This window comes from Callionymus lyra, chromosome 14 (genome assembly GCF_982586985.1).
Source record: "Callionymus lyra chromosome 14, fCalLyr1.hap1.1, whole genome shotgun sequence".
NCBI lineage: Eukaryota > Metazoa > Chordata > Actinopteri > Syngnathiformes > Callionymidae > Callionymus > Callionymus lyra.
In genome coordinates, this window is record NC_141831.1 from 5,003,487 (window position 1) to 5,021,607 (window position 18,121).

An 18,121-nucleotide genomic window follows, 5' to 3' on the forward strand; every position below is an offset into this window, starting at 1 on the left:
CTGGATGCACTTTTTGCAGTGCATCATGGGATTTTTTTTGCATGTTCGATTTGGCGGTTTCAAATAAAAACTAGAGGTTGTTTTTTTTGTGTCTCTCTGTCCAATCACGCGTGTTTAAAAAGCGGTGAACCAGTCACGTGACCCGGCTCTAAAGAAGGACTTTTGATGGGGAACTAGTTCTGAAGTCTTTGGTCCTTGGATTTAATGGCTCTTCGGAGATTTATGGGCGAGACGGTTCAAAGCTCTGTGCTCGCTGAGTCAGGGAACGACTTCCTTGAGTGAAAGGAACTTTTTTTTAATTTATTAAAAGATGCTTTGAAAACAGGAAAATAAATTGTTTTAATTTGATTTAATCTGAATAATTCAACTTCTAAATCTAAGGCTATTGTTGTGATACAAAAAAAACATTCAGGTGTTTAAGAGACCAGTATAGATCCAAACGTGTGTGTTTAATATGTCACACTGAAATGATATAGTGAAGGAAGAAAGGATGAGAAGAAAAGAAACGTGAGTGACAGAAGTCTCTGCCGCCCCCTGGAGGCAGAACTGAGGAATGACACGCAGACACGACAGTGACGAATCACTTGATGTGTTCAAACATCCTTTGAATTACGACACAAACTGCGTGTGTGTGTGTGTGTGTGTGTGTGTGTGTGTGTGTGTGTGTGTGTCACGTAGACAATGAATCCTCAGTGTGATGATCACAACATGAAGCGCGAGCGTTTCCTTCAAAGACGACCTGAGATGACTCGAGCTTTTATTCTGAAGCCCCAACATGTCGCCTGATATAAATGACTTTCTTTGATGATCTCTGACACATTTTTACTCTGATCTGACATGAAAAGAATCAGTGTGTGTGTGTCTGTGAGTGTGAGTGTCTGTGTGTGTGTGTGTGGGTGTGTGTGTGTGTGTGTGTGTGTGTGTGTCTGTTTGTTTGTACGCTTATATAAAAAAAAGTTAAAAATAAATACCAATGATAATGTACTTAACTCACCAACAGCGACTATTTCTTCTATAATACTCTAGTAAACAACTACTGTATGTTAATATATTTTAATGGTTATACTTTTACTTCCTGTTTTGCTACAACCGTTAAAGCTACAAATTATTTCCGTCACAAACATTATAATTGCTAATATATTTATTGAAGTTTAATATATATTATATGCTCTACAAGTCCAGGGTCACATTTTAAATACATACTGAATATTTTAGTTCAGTATCATTGGCGGATGCTAATATTTTCGTGCTTTTATTTTCTACGCTTACTTCCTGTGAGGATCGTGCATTAGATTCAATGGTTTAGCATCCAAGCTAGTTAGCATGTTAGCTTAAAATCTGTTTTTATCATTTGTAATTTAAGAAATACGTTTTTAAACTAATCTAAAAACTAATTTAGAAAATGTTTCTGAAAAAAATGTGTTAAAATTGTTCCTGTTATCTCAATTATTTAATATTTTCATCTGTTTTCTTCAACACTTATAGTTTTACTCTTATAAAAGTGTTTCTAGAATTATCCAAACTGTGGTTTAAGTTTTTTTTTAAAGTTTAATAGTCATTAATATTGTATAATATAATGTTATTTTATTGGCAACATTAACACATTTTCAAGATCAATTCAAAACTTGACAATAAATATAAATTAATTCCATCAATAAGTACAAAACGTTGTGATTTATTTGCTCTATTTTGAACTGTGTAAACAATCACAGAACAATAAATAACGAGGATTTCATATTTTAAATAAAAGTTAAAAATCAATTGTTCTTAAACAAGTTTAATGAATGTTTTGATAAGAAAATTAAAATCTATTTTATCAGTGAGTTGAGGTGGAATCTGTGACTCGAGCGTCAGAGGAGGAAAGACCATATATGGTCAGGTCAAATGTTAAGTCACGGCATTGTTATTCGAAAGGTGAGTCACCCTCCCCCCGACCCCTCCCCCACACAGGTGTCCCCCCCCCCTGTGGTCTCAGGTGAAACCGGGGTCGGGGGAGAAACCACATGGATTTTAAAAACATGTTATTTTTAAAGGAACTCACTGGATAAAGGTTGAGTTTAAATGTATGACTTGTCGAGACGGTTTGGACGATAAACAGGTTTGACGCCGACAGGTGAGGGAGCCACACCTGTCGGCTCCTCCCCCCTCCTCGGGGGAGGCCCTCATATGTACCGGCGCCGCACGAGTCCGGCCCCATTTCATCTTCTCAGCACCTTCTCGCCAGGACTCGTCTCTCTCTCTCTCTGCGCCCGTCATGGTCTCCGCGGGGCTGCAAATGCTGGGCACCGCCCTGGGCATCGTGGGCTGGATCGGCGCCATCGTGGTCTGCGCCATCCCCATGTGGAAGGTGACGGCGTTCATCGGCAGCAACATCGTGACCTCGCAGACGTCGTGGGAGGGCATCTGGATGAGCTGCGTCCACCAGAGCACGGGCCAGATGCAGTGCAAGGTCTACGACTCCATGCTGGCGCTGAGCTCCGACCTGCAGGCCGCCCGCGCCCTCACCATCGTCGCCATCGTGGTCGGCGTCCTCGCCATCCTGCTGTCGGTGGCCGGCGGCAAGTGCACCAACTGCGTGGAGGACGAGGCGTCCAAGGCCAAGGTGGGCGTGGCGTCCGGCGTGATGTTCATCGTGGCCGGCGTCCTGCTGCTGGTGCCCGTGTGCTGGACGGCCCACACCATCATCCGGGACTTCTACAACCCGCTGATGGTCCAGGCCCAGAAGAGGGAGCTGGGCGCCGCGCTCTACATCGGCTGGGGCGCGGGGGCGCTCATGCTCATCGGCGGCGGCCTGCTGTGCTGCAACTGCCCCCCCAAGGACGAGGGGTCCTACACCGCCAGGTACAAGGCCCCCCCACGGTCCGAGGCCTCCGCCCCGGCGTCCGGCAAGGATTACGTTTAGACCGGAACCACCTTTTTTTTCCACCTGATCCCTCTCAAGGACACTGTCGGTGCTCGCGTCGGCAGGTGCTTCACCTGAACCACGCCCGGGATGAAGCGCCAGCACAGACTGTACATAAAATACTCCCAACGTTCTCGTTTGTATTTCAAGGGTTTTTTGTTTTGTATCACGTGTTTGAGAAACTGTAAATAAAACGTCTTTGCTAAATGTAAGATTTTCTCTCTTTTTTTCCTTCACGACTCTGTGAGAAAGGGTGGATTTAAGAAAAAAAAACAGACTCGCGACTCTTCAAAAGCCGCTATCGATGCCGGTCTTTCCGGTCCGGCAGGTTTGGGTGCGGCGGAGAACAAACGGCAGGAAGGGAAGAACCAACGTACGTCCGAACCCACGGGGGTTTGATTCTGTCGTTCATCTCTCGGCTCAGTAGAGTCGCAGTAGAGTCGCAGTAGAGTCGCAGTAGAGTCGCAGTAGAGTCGCAGTAGAGTCGCAGTAGAGTCGCAGTAGAGTCGTCATTAGAGTGTCTTTAAAGAATCAACAGCTTCTCGACTGTACGTCAGGCCTCCAGACATATTTATCAAATAAAATAAGACAAAAAAAAAAAAAAAATGAGCAGTGAAACCACACAAGAAACAAGATATAAATAAAATTTTTGGATCAAATGAGTCCAGAAAAAAAACTGTAGGAAGACCCCCCCCAGACTTGAATTCTGGTGACCCCTGATCCACATTGTTTTCTTTTACTGTCTTAAATATTAATTTATATATATATTTTTTTTACAATTTATATATATATATAAACAAAGATAAATCATTTATAGGTTTGTTTGGGAGTTGCTTTAGAAGTCTTTTGCTGACGTTCCTGTGATTGTGTTTCTCACCATAATCGGTTTGATTTTTTATTTGAAAACAACAATAAACAAAAAGTAAATGTTGCAAATGGGTGTTTTTACAAATAAACGATGATGCTGAGAAAATGAATGATTGTAGAAGAATAATGACACATAATAATGTGAATGAATGAATCAAATATGTTGTTATTTTAACATTCAAAAGAAAAACATACAAATAAAAATAAAGAAAAAAAGAGAAGAAAACACTGCGGTTTGAGTTGTAAAATGAGGAGTATAAATATATATATATTATTATATTTATACTCCACTTTGTCTATATATATATATATATTTATAGACACAAAAGTTTCCTTATAATATTTAATTAACATATAGTTAAAAAAATGAATATAAAAAACAACAATATAACATGATATCTTATAATACATTATCATCTTACATTACATATATATATACACTACATTAATATGTTTATGAACATATCATTTAAAAAGCACAATAATAGTACATGCCTATTATATTTAAAATAATATAATACAACACAATATTACTTAATATAACAATAATATCAAATTAAATATATTAATTTTACATAAAACATATGTAAACGACATTAATATGTTTTTGAAAATTTCATTCAAAAAGTACAATTATACAACATGCCTATTATTTTTCAAATAATTTAATATCACTCAATATAACGCAATATATAAAATGACAGAGTATATGACCTACATATTACTTCTTTAAATATGTACATACACTAAGTTACCATCAACACTATTTCTCTTATACATTAATTCCACTTCCTGTTCCTTAAACACTTTATTTCAACAGATTTACTGTCAGTACTTTTGTGTTACTTGTATGAGTAGAACGTCGTCTCATAATACTTCAGATTGTAGATGAATACTCAAAGATAAGCTCTAAATAGTATTTAAATTTGAATACTTTCAAAGATAATCTCTAAATAGTATTTAAGTTTGGATACTTTCAAAGACAAGATCTTATTAGAAGTATTTAAATTTGAATACTTTCAAAGATAATCTCTAAATAGTATTTAAGTTTGAATACTTTCAAAGATAAGTTCTTATTAGAACTATTTAAGTTTGAATACTTTCAAAGATAAGTTCTTATTAGAACTATTTAAATTTGAATACTTTCAAAGATAATCTCTAAATAGTATTTAAGTTTGAATACTTTCAAATATAAGTTTTAAATAGTATTTAAGTTTGAATACTTTCAAAGATAAGCTCTTATTAGAAGTATTTAAGTTGTAATACTTTCAAAGATAAGATGTTATTAGAAGTATTTAAATTTTAATACTTTCAAAGATAATCTCTAAATAGTATTTAAGTTTGAATACTTTCAAATATAAGTTTTAAATAGTATTTAAGTTTGAATACTTTCAAAGTTAAGCTCTTATTAGAAGTATTTAAGTTTTAATACTTTCAAAGATAAGATGTTATTAGAAGTATTTAAATTTGAATACTTTCAAAGATAATATCTAAATAGTATTTAAGTTTGAATACTTTCAAATATAAGTTTTAAATAGTATTTAAGTTTGAATACTTTCAAAGATAAGCTCTTATTAGAAGTATTTAAGTTTTAATACTTTCAAAGATAAGTTCTAAATAGTATTTAAGTTTGAATACTTTCAAATATAAGTTCTAAATAGTATTTAAGTTTGAATACTTTCAAAGATAATCTCTAAATAGTATTTAAGTTTGAATACTTTCAAAGATAATCTCTAAATAGTATTTAAGTTTGAATACTTTCAAATATAAGTTTTAAATAGTATTTAAGTTTGAATACTTTCAAAGATAAGCTCTTATTAGAAGTATTTAAGTTTTAATACTTTCAAAGATAAGATCTTATTAGAAGTATTTAAATTTGAATACTTTCAAAGATAAGTTCAAAATAGTATTTAAGTTTGAATACTTTCAAATATAAGTTCTAAATAGTATTTAAGTTTGAATACTTTCAAAGATAATCTCTAAATAGTATTTAAGTTTGAATACTTCCAAAGATAATCTCTAAATAGTATTTAAGTTTGAATACTTTCAAAGATAAGATCTTATTAGAAGTATTTAAGTTTGAATACTTTCAAAGATACGCTCTAAATAGTACTATAAATTAAGTGAACACTTTGGTTTAATAAAACTCTTCCTGGTCAGAAACTCTCGAGACACTTTGAGGTGGTTTCGTGTGTTTGCTCGAGGACTTAACCTTTGTTGTCGAGTATTGACGTGTGTGCGCCCAGGTGTGTGTGTGAGATAGTGGGTGTGTGTGTGAGATTGTGGGTGTGTGAGATTGTGTGTGTGTGTGTGTGTGTGTGTGTGTGAGATAGTGGTTGTGTGTGTTTGCAGCCATTGTTCTCAGCGTCCAATCCGTCCTTCAGGTAACAAAGCAGGTCCACAAGAGAACAATGAGTCCAGTTCTCTGGGTATCAGGTCTCAGTCGCCCCCCTTTGTCCCGCGGCCCAGAAACTCCACCCTGAGAGTCTGAGGTCCGGGCGTCCCGGGATCCGGAGCCAGAGACGAGCGGGCGAAGCCGTGGAAACGACTCTTCTTCTTCTGATGGCGTCTCAGGGCCTGCAGCTCATGGGAGTCCTCCTGGCCTTCGTGGGGTGGCTGGGCACCATCATCGCCTGCGCCCTGCCCATGTGGCGGGTCACCGCCTTCGTGGGCGCCAACATCGTGACGGCCCAGGTCATCTGGGAGGGTCTGTGGATGACCTGCGTGGTCCAGAGCACGGGCCAGATGCAGTGCAAGGTCTACGACTCCATGCTGGCTCTGTCCCAGGACCTGCAGGCCGCCCGGGCCATGGTGATCGTGGCCGTCATCCTGGGCGTGTTCGGGGTCCTGGTGGCCGTGGCGGGGGGGAAGTGCACCAACTGCATGGAGGACGAGACCGCCAAGGCCAAGGCGTGCATCGCGGCCGGGGTGGTGTTCGTGGTGGCGGCGCTGCTGATCCTGATCCCGGTCTCGTGGTCGGCCCACGCCATCATCCGGGACTTCTACAACCCCCTGGTGATGGCGGCGCAGCGGCGCGAGCTGGGGGCCGCGCTCTACCTGGGCTGGGGGGCGGCGGGGCTGCTGCTGCTGGGGGGCGGGATCCTCTGCAACAACTGTCCCCCCAAAGAGCCAAGACCCTACGGAGCCGCCAAGTTCGCGCCGGTCCGGAGCGTCCCGTCCAACGTGGACTACGTGTGAGACTCCAGACGTTTATGCTTTGAAATCATCGTTCCAACGAAGAAATCATGATTTTAAATGTGTTTCTATGTTCGTTTCGTTCTCATGTCGTCGAAGAAAAGATGAAAAAGAAACGATAGATTCAAGAAGAAAATTCAAAACTTTTTTCACCTTAATCATAGAAAATGCCAAAAATACTTCTTTTTTTTTTATTTGACTTGAAAAGAAAATGTTCTTAAAAGCGTTTGTTCAAAGTGGATTCAAGAAAAAAAAAAGCCTTCAAAACATTTAAAAAAACTTCTTTGAAAGTTTGATTTGCAATTTTTTTTTTACTCCATTTTTACTTTTCTTTGAAGCAACTTTTTATGTTTAATTATTTTATTTTGGTTTGAAGCAACTTTTTATATGTTTAATTATTTTATTTTGGTTTGAAGCAACTTTTTAAAATTAATTGCTTTTTATTACATTTGAAGCCATTTTTTTTATTAATTCTTTTTTATTTTGTTTGAAGAATTTTTTTTATTTTGTTTAAAGCAACCTTTTTATTTAATTTTTTGTTTTTTTTCATTTTGAAGATTTTTTATTTTATTTTGTTTGAAGAAACCTTTTTAATTTAATTATTTTTCATTTTAGATTAAATACATTTTTTTTAATTAATTTTGTTTAAAGAAACTTTTTTTTAAATTTAATTATTTTTTATTTTAGATTAAAGAAACTTTTTTTTAAATTTAATTATTTTTTATTTTAGATTAAAGAAACTTTATTTTATTTTATTAATTTTGTGTCAAGAAACTTTTTTTTTCTTTAATTCTTTATTCTTTTTGTTTGAAGAAACTTTTTCTGACCTTTTTTTCAACTGAATAAGAAGCAAATTTACCTTCAAATGTGTCAAAAATGGAAAAACCTATTTTTTACATTTTTATGCATATTTTTTCATTGTTCAAAATATGTAGTTTTACAAAAAAATAATCAAATAGCAATAAAACTTAATTTGTGTGATTGTTACGATGTCCCTCATTTTTAAACCTTCTAAAAAGTTTTCATTCTTTGTTGCTCAATTTTTTTTTTCTAAAAGCAAAATTTCCTTCTATTTTTTTTAAACGTGTGTTTTCTCTCCGTTTGTAAGTAACTAAGTAAGTACTTAAGTAATTATATTTGTAGCGCTTTTATAGAAGTGTGTCTGTGTTACGATGGTTCTCGTCAAACCTTTCAGTTTCAGTGTATCTGTCAATCAAATGAGGTCTGTTGTGTGGAGTCCCTCAGGGTTCTGTTCTGGGTCCTTTGTTGTTTTTGCTGTTACTTGATTCCTGTGTAAAATCATTCATTTCTTACACATGTTTGCTGATAACATGTCGTTCTGTCATAATCAGAAATATTTGTCTAAACGTATGTAAAACAAAATAAGAAAATATTTGAATGTTTGTTAGAGAAAATTAAAAAAAAATGATTTTAATGATGTTGTTTTTTTAAACTGTAGAAAACAATAAACCTTTTGTCTTGACTTCATGGTGTTCAAGTCTCTGGTCATCAAGTCTCTGGTCTTCAAGTCTCTGGTGTTCAAGTCTCTGGTCATCAAGTCTCTGGTCTTCAAGCCTATGGCCTTCAAGTCTCTTGTCTTCTTCAAGTCTTTGGTCTTCAAGTCTCTGGTCTTCAAGTCTTTGGTCTTCAAGCCTCTGGTCTTCAAGCCTCTGGCTTTCAAGTCTCTGGTCTTCAAGTCTCTGTTCTTCAAGCCTCTGGTCTTTAAGTCTCTGGTCTTCAAGTCTCTGTTCTTCAAGTCTCTGGTCTTTAAGTCTCCGGTCTTCAAGTCTCTGGTCTTCAAGTCTCTGGCCTTCAAGCCTCTGGTCTTCAAGCCTCTGGTCTTCAAGTCTCTGGTCTTGAAGCCTCTGGTCTTCAAGTCTCTGGCCTTCAAGCCTCCGGTCTTGAAGCCTCTGGTCTTCAAGTCTCTGGTCTTGAAGTTGGTCTTCAAGCCTCTGGTCTTGAAGCCTCTGGTCTTCAAGCCTCTGGTCTTGAAGCCTCTGGTCCGGGTCCTGCAGGTCGATCCGTCTCCTCCCCCGACATGAGGAATTCAGGAATGCCAGGGAGTGACTTGAGGGAAACTCTCTGTTTCTGCTGAGAATAAAAAAAAGTTTCTTTGAACGAGTGATTTAAACGAGAAGAAGACGACGAGTCGTCAGTGTTGCTGAGAAACCTTTGTCCACACGTTCAGGATTATTTACGCTCAACCCTGGAGCAGCAACATCTGCCAGGACGTGTCAGGAGGATATATTTCACCTCTTTTGTCTGCGGGTTTAAATCACGGTGACGTCACAATAGTCGCTCCACGAGCGCGAGACTCTGAGACGCTTGTTTTCCAACGACTCGCACCGAAAATCTTGTTTTTTATGGTTATTTTATGTGTTTTTTTCATTTTTTTTTAATTTGATTTACGGAGTCAAATCACAACAGTTATGCAACAATTTGCAGTTTAAATAAAACTTTATGAAAGAACAGGAAAAGCATCAGTGACAAACTATTAACAGGCAGAAACCTCGAGTAGAACCAGACTGAGTGTAGTAACAGATCCAGTGTTAGATCTTGTTTATTTAATTAATTTAATGTATTTTATTTTATACTATAAATTCATTGTTTAATTTATTTATGCAACTTTGATTTAATAGTAATAGTTAATAGTCTGTTTTACATTTTTTTTGTATTTTATTGACAAAATTGTATTTTATTTATCGAATTATTTTAGTTTACACTGTCATCACCAAAAACATGTTCTGAACTGAAAATGTAAAATAAAATGATAATAATAAGAGATCTGACTTAGGAAAGAATTAAAAAATAGTTGTGTAAAAAATAGATAATTGACAAAAACACAAAATAATGTTTAAATATGACATCAATACTAAGAGACTCCATGGTTTAATGGATCAAAGGAAACGTGAAGAAATAAATTCCACATTTTTATCTTTGAATATATTTATTTTTACTTATTTCTCAAGTAGGATTAAATGTACAAACACAATAAAAAGTGACCAAAAAAGTAAAATCAATAACTTTGAAGACGACAAACAAGATGAAAGTAACGACAATAATGTGTTGTTAAGAATGTGTTGTTAACAAGTGGTTGTTGATCAAATCAATAACAAACAAACAAACGTTTTCTGAATGTAATTCAGGAACGTTTTCTGAATGTAATGTTTAGATTTGTGTACTTTACAAATATGTGTACTTTACAAATATATGTACTTTACAAATATGTGTACTTTACAAATATGTGTGTTTTAATAACCTTTGCAACTCAAATAACTGCTGTTTTCTCAGGACAAATAGACTCGAAGGAAAGAATTGTTGTCGGACCCTTTAGTTTAAACCTGGTTTGTTCTTCAATGGAACTCTTGTGTCTCTGGGTCAAAGTGACCCGAAGACCCCAAAAACAATTATGTTTGTGGTATCCCTTGTGTTGTCTCTGGGTCAAAGTGACCCGAAGACCCCGATAAAAAATGTGTTTGTGGTATCCCTTGTGTTGTCTCTGGGTCAAAGTGACCAGAAGACCCCGAAAACAAATGTGTTTGTGGTATCCCTTGTGATGTCTCTGGGTCAAAGTGACCCGAAACCAAATGTGATTGTGGTATCCCCTGTGTTATCGCTGGGTCAAGGTGACCCTGAAAAAAAATGTTTTTGTGGTATCCCTTGTGTTGTCTCTGGGTCAAAGTGACCCGAAGACCTCGAAATCAAATGTGTTTGTGGTATTCCTTTTGTTGTCTCTGGGTCAAAGGTCAACGGCCTCCCTGGCTTCCAAAAATACATATGCAGTGGTGGAGGTTGTTCACCTTGACCCAGAGACAAAACAGGGATACCACAAACACATTTTTGAAAGTATATCAGTGCCATCAGAACGTCTATATATTTTGAAAATGTTTTTAAGCATTTCATTTTTTTAATTTTTTTTTAGATAATTGATTTGCATATTGACAAGTTATATTCTTAAAAATTGAATACAATAATTCATAAAATACATGTTAATGTTCTAATTCCAATAATTTCAAATGCATTTTCCGAATTCAATATTTTTTCAATAATTTATTTAATAATCATATTTTTTAAAGCTACTCGATTAAACTTTCATCCAATCATGTGACGCACAGATGATCACGTGACCACGTCAAGTAGCTCGGTGCTCTGTTGGTAATGTCTGGTGTCACAATAATCTCTATATATTGAATTTAAAAGACTACAAATGGAGAAATATTGAATTTAGAAAATACATTTTTGAATTATTGGAATTATAATATTAAACTTTATGTGTAAAAATGTAAAATATTGTAATTTTTTTTACAATTTAAAGAAAACAAATTCAACATTTCAATGTAATTATTGAATTTAAAGAATAAAAAAAGAACTATTTAATGCTTAAAAAAAAAACGAAATTTCAACAAAAAATATCGACAAAATGAAAAAAGAAATGTTGACAAAAATACGTTTATTGTTCGACCAAACAAAAGTCACATGACACACGTAATGGCTTCTGTTACAGTTACAGGTAAAAAAAAGAACAGGTTTGTCGAGGATTAAAAGTCTCGCCTGCAGCGTCTCAGACGAACTCCTTCCCGGGCGTGGTGGACTTGGGCGGCGAGTACTTGGCGCCGGCGTAACGCTCCCCCTTGGACGGGCACTGGCAGCAGAGGAGGGCGCCGCCGACCAGCAGCAGCCCCGACGCCCCCCAGCCCAGGTACAGGCACGCCCCCAGCTCCCGGCGCTGGGCGTCCGGCACCAGCGGGTTGTAGAAGTCCTTGATGACGGTGTTGGCCGGCAGCGACACGGTCACCAGGCACAGGGCGCCGCTCAGCACGAAGAAGGCGCCGGCGGTGATGGCCACCCGGGCCTTGGCGCTCCGGTCGCCCACGCAGGTGGTGCACTTCCCCCCCACCACCGACAGCAGGACCCCGAAGAGCGAGAAGAGGATGGCGATGACCACCATGGCCCGGGCGGCCTGCAGGTCCGGCGGCAGCGCCAGCAGGGAGTCGTAGACCTTGCACTGCATCTGGCCCGTGCTCTGGACCACGCAGGTCATCCACAGACCCTCCCAGATGGTCTGGGCCACCACGATGTTGTTGCCGATGAAGGCCGACACCTTCCACAGCGGCAGCACGCAGATCAGGATGTTCCCCATCCAGCCCAGGACGGCCAGACCCACGCCCAGAATCTGAAGCCCCAGAGACGCCATGACCAGGACGATGTGCCGCTTGCTCTGTGGGCTTCTTGTGCCGGCCCCGGAGGGTTTTATATACGCGGGACCACCGGGCGCTCCCTCCTCTAGACGGACCCTCATATCAATCACTGGGGGTTAAGGGGGGCGAGGAGGAGGGTTTCTCTCCCACAGAAGCTCTGTTGTGGCTCAGCAGGTCTCCCTGGAGACAGAAGGATTTGATAAAAACACGCCACGATTTATGGACCAGAGAAGAAACTTCGGTCTCGTTTGCATCAGAGAACTTTGAGCAGAAACGAATCCTCCATGACCTTTTATCATCTCAGATACTCCTTAAGAACTTCATTAACTCTTGTATTAGCTCTGGGTCAAAGTGACCCGAAGGCCCCGAAAACAAATGTCAAGGTCAAGGTTTTATTTTTATATATTTTTAACCCTTGTATTATCTCTGGGTCAAAGTGACCCGAAGGCCCGAAAACAAATATCAACGTCAAGGTTTTATTTATATATATTTTTAACCCTTGTGTTGTCTCTGGGTCAAAGTGACCCCAAGGCCCAAAATCAAATGTTAAGGTCAAGGCTTTATTTGTATATATTTTTAAACCTTGTGTTGTCTCTGGGTCAAAGTGACCCGAAGGCCCCGAAAAGAACTATCAATGTCAAGGTTTTATTTTTATATTATTTTAACTCTTGTGTTGTCTCTGGGTCAAAGTGACCCAAAGGCCCCGAAAACAAATTTGAAGGTTTTATTTTTATTTATTTTTAAGCCTTGTTATCTCAGGGTCAAAGTGACCCAAAGGCCAGAAAACAAATGTCAAGTTGAACGACCTTCCATGAATACATATGCAGTGGTGGAGGTCGTTCACCTCAACCTCAATTTGTTTTCGGGCCCTCGGGTCACTTTGACCCAGAGACAACACAAAATATCAAAATAAAAGCTCCTATATCTCCGACCAGAGAGAAAATAGGAAAAATATTAGGAATTAACTTTAAGAATGAGCAGTTATAATCTCCGCTTTTTGTTGCGTTGTCCTTTGAGCATGTGCGACAATTAAAAATGTGTGTATTTAACATCCTCTTAATCCTAAAGTGTGTTGATAATCAGTTTTAATTCAATCTTAAAGGCTAAAACAAGGTAAAAGCATTCAAATGGAAAACATGAGCTCAAATATCTCTCAGAAACAGGAAACACATTGAGTCGTTGAATTAGCATCAGTTATTAGCTTCACTTTGTTGTGTTGTCCTTTGATCTCTTAAAGTCTTAAATGCATAAACATATAGCATTAAAAAATGGAAAATGTCAGCCTGGATATGTTCGACCAGAGAGACAGGAAACACATTTGCAGTGTTTAGTGATGAGCGTTGAGGATTATCAGCTTCACTTTGAGGCGTTTGTTCTTTGATCTCAGCATAAAAATATATATTTTACCATTTAAATTATATTATTTTAACACTAAGATTCTGTATTTAACGTTCTCTTTATCTCAATCCAAACATGTGTGGAAGTCTTCATTAAAAATGCAAAAAAGAACAGAAGTATTTGAGTATTTAGGAAATAGCATAGCATTAGCATAAACGGTCAGCTTCCTTTGATTCCTCATTTAAAAGTGTTTGCGACATTTAAAATGTTTTATTTGAACAATTGAAAATTGTTTTGAGGAATTAGTATCAGTTATCAGCTTCACTTTGTGACGTAGTCCTTTGGTTTAAAAATGTAGCATTTCTAAGCTAGTGCTAACAGCTAACATTTCACCTGCTTCACAGCCAATTTAGCTTAATCCAGGCTATTGCTTCTGCAGTTGTTCACACTGATTTATATTTAAAGACCTTTTTTTTTTTTTAAAAGAAATGATCCTGCCTGGTTAGCAACATTGAACTAGCATAGCTTTTTAAATCTAACAAAGAGACAATGTTTAGCAGTCAAAACCTTTAAGATAAACATGAAAGTGTTAGAAATAAGTTAAAGCTCAACCAATCTTTTTACACAATAGGTTAGATTTAAACTTGTGCATTTGCAAACACGTTAACATTTAAGAAACTAGATTCCAACGTTAGCAACATTGAAATAGCATAGCTATTGGGAAAAAAACAAAACCAAAACAGACTTTTAGCCAATATAGCCAACATCATTTCCAGAGTTTTAATGGAAACATTTGTCAAAGTAGCATTTCTGAGCTAGTGCTAACAGCTAGCTAGCCCTTAGCCTGCTTCACAACATGGCTAACTTAATCCAGGTTGTTGCTTCTGCTCACACTGGTTTAGATTCAAACAATGTTTTTAGAGAAACTAGCCTCCCTTGTTAACATTAAACCAGCATAGCTATTGAAATCCAACAGAGACAATGTCCGAGTTAAAAACTTCCTTATATTAAGTCAAAAACTTCAAGATAAACATGAAAGTGTTAGTCATAAAGTTAAAGCTATGCTTACCCTTTAGAATCAAATTACTTTTAGCAAATACATCCATGTTTTAAATTTTAATGGAAACATTAAACTCAATGTAGCATCTCTGAGCTAGTGCTAACAGTTAGCATCCAGGTTTAAAACAGTTAAGTAGCTTCCCATGTTAGCAGTTAAGTAGCTTCCCATGTTAGCAACATTCAACTAGCATAGCTATTGAACCACAATGAACAGAGACGTGTTAAAATGAGTTAAAAACTTTAATAAAGTGTTAAAAGCAGGTTAAATAAAAGGTCAGACGTAAGCGCGCTCACTGGCTGCCGAGCGTGGAGCCGAATATTTGGCGGAATATCTGTCGTCCTTGTTCCTCCGGCACTGGCAGCAGAGAAGACCTCCTCCCACCACCAGGAGTCCTGCAGACCCCCAGCCGATGAACAAGCAGGCGCCCAGCTCCCTCCTCTGAGCGTCGCCGAGGATGGGGTTGTAGAAGTTCCTGATGACCTCGTGTGCAGACCAGGACACGGGGATCAGACACAGAACGCCTCCCACCACCAGGAAGACTCCGGCCACCAGGGCCACCCTGCTCTTGGCCATCCCGTCCTCCATGCAGTTGGTGCACTTCCCTCCGGCGAAGGCCAGGAACATTCCCATGAGCACCAGCAGGATGGAGATGATGGTGAGGGCCCGGGCGGCCTGCAGGTCTCGAGGAAGAGCCAGCATGGAGTCGTAGACCTTGCACTGCATCTGCCCGGTGCTCTGCTTCACACAGGTCATCCACAGACCTTCCCAGTAGGTCTGAGCCGTCACGATGTTGTTCCCGATGAACGCCGACACCTTCCACATGGGCAGAGCGCACGTGATGATGGCGCCCAGGAAGCCCACGGCGCTCAGGAACACCCCGAAGATCTGGAGACCAGCAGACGGCATGATGATGGCTGGAGCTGGTGGCTGGAGCTGGTGTTGGTGTTGGAGCTGGTGTTGGAGCTGAGAGAGTCTGAAGACGCTGGAGCTTCACGCTCGGCTTTCACTTCCTGGACGAGTCTCACCGAGCCTCCTGATTGGTCCTCGCCCCGTCGGTGGAATTGACAACACCTGAGCTCCTGTCAATCATCAGAGACTCGAGTGTCAGAAGAACTTCACAGACACTTGTTACAATTTAAACATGAAATCATTGTTTTTTACATTTAAATGAATAATCAATTGTGTCTTTACACAAGAAATAAAACACAATATTAACATAAACTATTATCTTTATATGTTTATTTTATGAATGTTAATCATCCAGTTTTAAATCCAAAATCAGTTTTAAATTCCTAATATTTAGGCTTTAAATGTGAAAAAACATGTCTTCGTATCTAATAATGAATGTCTTCACTGTTTCAATAACTACATATAAAAAGGAACTTTAAAATGTTTATTTCACATTCTAAAAAAAACTGTGTGTTGCATAAAAATAACATTTAAGAATAGAATATAATGTGTTTATTGTCAAAGTACAGTTGCTGGACAACAATACAAATATCATTTAGAAAAGAGTGTTGAATAAAAACATTATATTTATATGTTTATTTACACCTGAGCTCCTGTCAATCATCAGAGACTCGAGAATCTTGACTGATTATTTCCTCACATTAAATCAGTTTACATTCGAATTTTAAGTTTGATTTTATTTTGAACATGACAACTTTACTGTAATCAATCATCTAGATTTAACACACATTTCAAATAATCACTTGATAATCTCTCATATTTAATTCATATTAAATAATCATTGTCTTGCATCCATTCACTGCAACACAGGCACAGGTCAGATAAAGCCTTTCACACACTTGACACAACAATCCCAGATTCCCAGCAAGTCTCTGGGAACAGATTCTCTCTAGAAGACAAAAACAACCTTCGGTGAATTTCCACGGCGGCCATCTTAGAATCAAGTGTTTACAGTTACTGACCAATCCTACATGTTCAATTGACTAGAGGCGTTAACCTGAATATTCTACTATCAAGATCCACCATTTTGTGAGATCTTTGCGTTCTGGCTCTTCTGCGATAGATCTCTCTGTTGATAGATCTCTCTGTTGCTAGATCTCTCTGTTGCTAGATCTCTCTGTTGCTAGATCTCTCTGTTGATAGATCTCTCTGTTGCTAGATCTGTCTGTTGATAGATCTCTCTGTTGCTAGATCTCTCTGTTGATAGATCTCTCTGTTGCTAGATCTCCCTGTTGCTAGATCTCTCTGTTGATAGATCTCTCTGTTGATAGATCTCTCTGTTGCTAGATCTGTCTGTTGATAGATCTCTCTGTTGCTAGATCTCTCTGTTGATAGATCTCTCTGTTGATAGATCTCTCTGTTGATAGATCTCTCTGTTGCTAGATCTGTCTGTTGATAGATCTCTCTGTTGCTAGATCTCTCTGTTGCTAGATCTCTCTGTTGATAGATCTCTCTGTTGCTAGATCTCTCTGTTGCTAGATCTCTCTGTTGATAGATCTCTCTGTTGATAGATCTCTCTGTTGCTAGATCTCTCTGTTGCTAGATCTGTCTGTTGCTAGATCTGTCTGTTGCTAGATCTCTCTGTTGCTAGATCTGTCTGTTGCTAGATCTGTCTGTTGCTAGATCTGTCTGTTGCTAGATCTCTCTGTTGATAGATCTCTCTGTTGCTAGATCTGTCTGTTGCTAGATCTGTCTGTTGCTAGATCTCTCTGTTGCTAGATCTGTCTGTTGCTAGATCTGTCTGTTGCTAGATCTGTCTGTTGCTAGATCTCTCTGTTGATAGATCTCTCTGTTGCTAGATCTCTCTGTTGATAGATCTGTCTGTTGCTAGATCTCTCTGTTGCTAGATCTCTCTGTTGATAGATCTCTCTGTTGCTAGATCTCTCTGTTGCTAGATCTCTCTGTTGATAGATCTCTCTGTTGCTAGATCTCTCTGTTGATAGATCTCTCTGTTGCTAGATCTGTCTGTTGCTAGATCTCTCTGTTGCTAGATCTCTCTGTTGATAGATCTCTCTGTTGCTAGATCTGTCTGTTGATAGATCTCTCTGTTGATAGATCTCTCTGTTGATAGATCTCTCTGTTGCTAGATCTCTTTGTTGCTAGATCTCTCTGTTGCTAGATCTCTCTGTTGATATATCTCTCTGTTGATAGATCTGTCTGTTGCTAGATCTCTCTGTTGCTAGATCTCTCTGTTGATAGATCTCTCTGTTGCTAGATCTCTCTGTTGCTAGATCTCTCTGTTGATAGATCTCTCTGTTGCTAGATCTCTCTGTTGATAGATCTCTCTGTTGCTAGATCTCTCTGTTGCTAGATCTCTCTGTTGATAGATCCCTCTGTTGCTAGATCTGTCTGTTGCTAGATCTCTCTGTTGCTAGATCTCTCTGTTGATAGATCTCTCTGTTGCTAGATCTGTCTGTTGATAGATCTCTCTGTTGATAGATCTCTCTGTTGATAGATCTCTCTGTTGCTAGATCTCTTTGTTGCTAGATCTCTCTGTTGCTAGATCTCTCTGTTGATAGATCTCTCTGTTGCTAGATCTGTCTTTTGATAGATCTCTCTGTTGATAGATCTCTCTGTTGATAGATCTCTCTG

The 18,121-nt window shown here is 38.6% G+C and overlaps 4 protein-coding genes across 4 annotated transcripts; 2 read left to right on the forward strand and 2 right to left on the reverse strand.

Moving 5' to 3' along the window:
• The first annotated feature begins 2,201 nt into the window (after positions 1 to 2,201).
• Positions 2,202 to 3,114, forward strand: LOC148065779 (claudin-4-like). The gene has a single exon (XM_087806812.1). The coding sequence runs from the start codon at positions 2,255 to 2,257 to the stop codon at positions 2,900 to 2,902; it is 648 nt and encodes a 215-aa protein (XP_087662938.1). The 5' UTR covers positions 2,202 to 2,254; the 3' UTR covers positions 2,903 to 3,114.
• Positions 3,115 to 6,325: 3,211 nt separating this feature from the next.
• LOC148065780 (claudin-4-like) lies at positions 6,326 to 6,967 on the forward strand. Its single transcript, XM_087806814.1, has one exon. It carries the CDS (start codon positions 6,332 to 6,334, stop codon positions 6,965 to 6,967), a length of 636 nt encoding a protein of 211 aa, XP_087662940.1. The 5' UTR covers positions 6,326 to 6,331.
• Positions 6,968 to 11,298: 4,331 nt separating this feature from the next.
• On the reverse strand, positions 11,299 to 12,158 carry LOC148065781 (claudin-4-like). The gene has a single exon (XM_087808181.1). It carries the CDS (start codon positions 12,156 to 12,158, stop codon positions 11,526 to 11,528), a length of 633 nt encoding a protein of 210 aa, XP_087664307.1. The 3' UTR covers positions 11,299 to 11,525.
• A 2,675-nt stretch (positions 12,159 to 14,833) lies between these two features.
• On the reverse strand, positions 14,834 to 15,466 carry LOC148065782 (claudin-like protein ZF-A89). Its single transcript, XM_087808182.1, has one exon. The coding sequence runs from the start codon at positions 15,464 to 15,466 to the stop codon at positions 14,834 to 14,836; it is 633 nt and encodes a 210-aa protein (XP_087664308.1).
• Between the last annotated feature and the right edge of the window lie 2,655 nt (positions 15,467 to 18,121).